We start from the raw sequence: 5,000 nt of genomic DNA on the forward strand, positions 1-5,000 counted from the left end.
TGAAATAGTTTGAGTACTTTAAAATGTTTTTAATTTTTAACTTGATTACCTTTATTTTTTCGCAAATTTTATGTTTAAAAAAATTGTAGAAATCCCAGCAACAATAGCTGGTGCACCACCTTTATCTGTAACTGGTAAACAAATGATGTGTAGGTTATATAGTTTAGTATGAAACTAAGATATTATTTAGCTATTTTTATTGTTACTTTTTTTGAATTTCAGGTGTTAATTTTGTTAAATTTTTTTAAGTTTTATATGTTTTATATTTTTATTGATCTTTTTTGTTAGGTTTTGTTTTAAATGTTTTAGATAATTAAATTCCTATGAAAATACTATTGCAATTGGCTTTGCAAAACATGTCTTTTCTTTCAGATTTTATTTATTTTTAAAAATGCTCAGGAAAAAAACATCAGCAATAGGTAAATTGGTTTGTGGTTTAAATATGTAACGTTTTTAAGTCTTTATCATATCATAATTTTTTTTTTTTCATTTTAATCTTTCATATTACAAAGCTTTCAGGAATTTTTTAGAAACCGCAATTGTTCATGATTTATATTTCATCTATGTAAACAAATTTAAATACAAAAATCTAACATTTAAACTTCAAGTTATGTAAATTATTAAGAATCAAGTCAAATTTTATAGATTTACTTTTATTTAAAAATTTTATTGCGACAATATCTCCTTAATTTTGATTTATGGCATTTAAATTCTGATTTATAAAGTTTAATAAGTCTTTTGTTGATTAAACAGTGTTAAAAGATGATATAGCATACCAATGTGGTAGAAGTTCATCTTGCGAGTTCAAATCTTTTCGCTTCCACACTTAATTTTTTTATTTTATTCATTTTTAATTTTTTAGGATACAAAGAAAAATATTTTTAAAGGGCTATAGATATTATATGCACAATATATATAAAGGTATTACATACTATAACAAAGGAAAGGGATATAATTTTTCAAAAAACTATATAAAATTCCTAAAAACATGAAATCACAGTTGGAAATTTGTTGCGCATATGTCATGATAGAGATACTTATGTCATTAATGTGCAATGTAATTAGTTTTCTGCACGTTTTGGACTCATTAAAGAGACATTTTTTTTGTTATAGAAAAACGATTTTACATGCAAGTTTTAATTTTCTTCAAAAATAACAGGTAAAGACTCATAATAAGCTGCAGATGGTCTGAAACAATAATTAATAGAAATATTAAAATAAAAATGATTAGGTTTGTCCCTGCTTTTTCTTTTGTTTTTTATAGAAGTTAATAATAAGAAGTTCAATAATATTGAACATTATTCGATAAATCAAAACAAAGATTTTTATATTTTGCTTTTTTTTAAAACATATTTAAATAAAGGGAAATTATTTAAATGGACGGTATGGAATAGACTTACCACGACCAGTATTAAACGGCTCATGGAAAGTCCGTCCGTGGCTACCAAAACATTTTAAGTTTTTTGATGTTAATTATAGTAGAAACTATTTTTAATAGCTTAAAAGTAAAAAATAAGTAAAGTTTTAAATGTATATAGTTATTTAGAGCTTACTAAAAAATGTTGAAGTAAGGAATAAGTATAGAAAAGGTCGATGTGGAATAGATTTACCAAGTGCCGTATTTTACGGGTCCTATTTACTAGTATTTATCATTTATATAATAAATTATATAAATAATAAAACTTTTTATGTAAATAAATTCATACAATAAATTTATTATATATATATATATATATATATATATATATATATATATATATATATATATATATATATGAGAGAGAGAGAGAGAGAGAGAGAGAGAGAGAGAGAGAGAGAGAGAGAGAGAGAGAGAGAGAGAGAAAGAGAGAGAGAGGTCGAGATATATGTATATATACATATATATATATATATATATATATATATATATATATATATATATATATATATATATATATTTTAGTTAGACTAAAAAGTTAATCGACTAATTTTAGTCTATCTAAAATTAGTCGATTAACTTTTTAGTCTAACTAAAATTAGTCGGCTAACTTTTTAGTTAACCAAAAATACCCGACTAATTTTTTTGGTTAACTAAAATTAGTCGGCTAACATTTTAGTTAACTAAAATTAGTCAACTAATGTTTTAGTTTACTAAAGTTGACCGACTAACTTTTTAGTTCAAATAAAATTCTATTCAAATAAAATTTTTATTAAAACAAATCTTTTTAAATTAAATTTGAATACTTGTATTTTTTCTAGCTCGGAGATAAATGCCTATGAGGTCGTTGCAACTGTTTAAAAACACCCAACCGGCGCGGAATGTAAAAAAACGTCATTTAGACAATTAAATTAAATTTGGTACGTTTATTTACTGTCTATTTTATCTATTTTTTATGTACCGCGTTTTATAGTCAGTGTGCAATAATAATACCACATAATTAGTTCTCTCCCCTGGCTTATTGCAAGGGTGGAGTAAATCTCCAATTTTCACCAAAAATCTCATCGATTTCAATTAATTACTTTCCACCCAATCTACGCTTTTTACTCTCAAACACTGACCCTTCCTAACAATTTATAACCACCCCATAATCAAACAGTTTATAATCACCCCAAAAAAATTTGTGGCTGTGTCTTCTCTTCCGGCTATTATAACAACAACACGCTTTAATGTGGCAGGCTGAGCCGTGCCGAACAACGGATACGTGCAACTAAAAAAGCTACCCAGCAAACATGCCTTTATCGGACCGCCGTGTTGCCGCCGTCGACACTATATGCTGGCACGACGCTGGCGTCCGGTGCCGGTGCCGCTGCATTTTGCTCATCGGTTCTATGGCGGCCCACCATCCACAAGCCACTGATGGGCCATCATCGAACCGGCAGAATCCCCGAAAACAAACCTTCCTTGGACCACCGCGTTTCCGGCGTCGGCTAAATATGCTGGCCCAGCTTAGGCGCCCCGTGCCTGTACCACTGCTTACTTTTCTTATAGCTCCTATGGCGGTTCTTCGGCGGCAAAGCAGCATTGTATGTTGCACTAATTTTATAGCATTGTTGCACCTCGCGGTGCAGCAATGTATGTTGGTCAACATTGTATGTTGCACTAATTTTATAGCATTTTTGCACTTCGAGGGAGCGAATTCGAATAAAATAGTAAAAAATTAGTCATGAAACTAAAATAATGCTATTATTAAGATATAAAATTTATTCTTGCGGTTCGTCATCATTGTCGATATCAGCTATTCTCTTTTCGATAAAAGTTCTTCTTTTAACACTTACGATTGCTCGCGCTTGCCTCCCACCATTTCGGTCTGGCGCTCCTCGTAAAAATCGTACAATTTCTTTTTGAAAATCACACTCACTAACTGTACTTGTAGGCGGATTCCTTAGCACGGCTCCTTAAAATAAATATACGCGTAAGAGATTTTAAAATAAAAATAGCAAGTTTACAATTATTTTATAACCTATAAAATTATCTCCGACAAAACAAATGACATTTTCTCAGAAAGGCATGCTAATATACCTGCATAAACAAAAATCAACTCACTTTCAAGTACACGCCTACACTGCGATTCTTTTAATCCAAATTTATTTTTTATATCCAATTTAAGGTCAGCTTCACTTCCTTTACGTTGACCACCGGTCCAATTAAGCTGACAACAAAGTTGATTTGTAAATAGAGAAGCAGACATTCTTCTTACAGCATCTTTCAGGTTGTATCCGCCTTTGCTAGCTACAGCAATAACCTATATATAAAGATTGGAAATACTTTGTAGCAAAATATTTTATTATGTTTATTAATATTTAAAACAATTTACTTACTAAGTTTGAAAATACTGTCTTATCGTTCTGTATGAGCTCTTCAAGTGTATTCAGCTCTTTTAAGTCGTTAAGAGGTAAGTGTAGCTTATCAAAAATTCCTTTATCATTTTCCCCCGCAGTTAAACTTTGCAGCAATTTTGTATTAATTTCAGTTTGACGTTGAAGATCTTTCAAGCAAACTTTGATCTCCATAACAACATTTACTAATGATGTTATATCAGTTGGCAAAATGTTCAAAGATGTAGAAGGAACGACAGGATCATTAAATGTATTTTTTTTAAATATGGGTTGTGTTGCTTTCTCGAAATTGAATTGACCATTTGTTACTGATGACAATTGATCTGTATTATTATTTGGTGAAGATGTTAATAAACCTGGAGAAGTTACTCTATTAGTAAGTATATCATTTCGAACCAGTTGGTTTGGTATTGCCAATGATATTTTAGGAGCTTCAGGTAGAATGTGTCTCTTCAATAACTTTGTCATCTTAGCTTTGCTTTGCTTATAGCTGTTATTAAATTTATTTGTGTCATTATCACTCTCGTCCTCATAATACCAGTAATCGTTCTTTCTGGAAAAAAAAAGTAAGTTAATGCAGAAAATAAGTTAATGTTTTAGAAATGAGAATTTTTTATTAAATACAAGAAATTCTTATCTACTAAATTCTAGTTTTATAAACTGTGCAGAAATTCTATTGAAACTAGATAAAACAAACAAAAAACTAGACAAAAAGGTATTAAAAAAATAAGTAAAAAATAATAAAAATAAACAATTCTCAAGTAAGAAAATGAATAATAAGAGAAAAACATCATTAAAAATATTTCCATAAAATCAAAAAACTGTTAAAACATAAACCTTTTTTGGCGGCTTTGTGTCTTATGCTCTTCATCTTCTGTTTGTAAATCTGAAGTATCTTGCGCAACCACCAATTTTTTACAAGCTTTTTCATATGTTTCTGAATAATAAATAATTTTATTTAATTTCATAAATATTTGAGAGGTGGTTTTAATATTATCTGAAGATGGTTTAACTTAGTTTGCCCACTAATTATACAAATCTCTTACTTTCTGAAAAAAAAAGTTTTAAAAGATTATACCTGTTCTATACATGATGGAAATAGTGTGCTTTGACCAGGTGTCATCTGGGATCTCCCCGGCTTTGCTTGATTTTTTAATTCTTGCATCACTAACATATTGTGGCCA

The 5,000-nt window shown here is 29.3% G+C and overlaps 1 protein-coding gene across 2 annotated transcripts in view; it reads right to left on the reverse strand.

Moving 5' to 3' along the window:
* Window positions 1-3,152: 3,152 nt before the first annotated feature.
* LOC136084018 (uncharacterized) overlaps window positions 3,153-5,000 on the reverse strand; it is a 5,775-nt gene continuing 3,927 nt past the window's right edge. For both annotated transcript variants that reach the window (XM_065804034.1, XM_065804035.1), the window contains exons 2-6: window positions 4,895-5,000; window positions 4,654-4,753; window positions 3,799-4,369; window positions 3,524-3,722; window positions 3,153-3,374 (exon numbers count right to left, since the gene is read on the reverse strand). The exon at window positions 4,895-5,000 is cut by the window's right edge. In XM_065804034.1, the coding sequence (XP_065660106.1) occupies window positions 3,181-3,374; window positions 3,524-3,722; window positions 3,799-4,369; window positions 4,654-4,753; window positions 4,895-5,000 (1,170 nt within the window). In that variant the 3' untranslated portion in view covers window positions 3,153-3,180. The remainder of the gene's footprint in view (window positions 3,375-3,523; window positions 3,723-3,798; window positions 4,370-4,653; window positions 4,754-4,894) is intronic.

Source organism: Hydra vulgaris, chromosome 08 (assembly GCF_038396675.1).
Source record: "Hydra vulgaris chromosome 08, alternate assembly HydraT2T_AEP".
NCBI lineage: Eukaryota > Metazoa > Cnidaria > Hydrozoa > Anthoathecata > Hydridae > Hydra > Hydra vulgaris.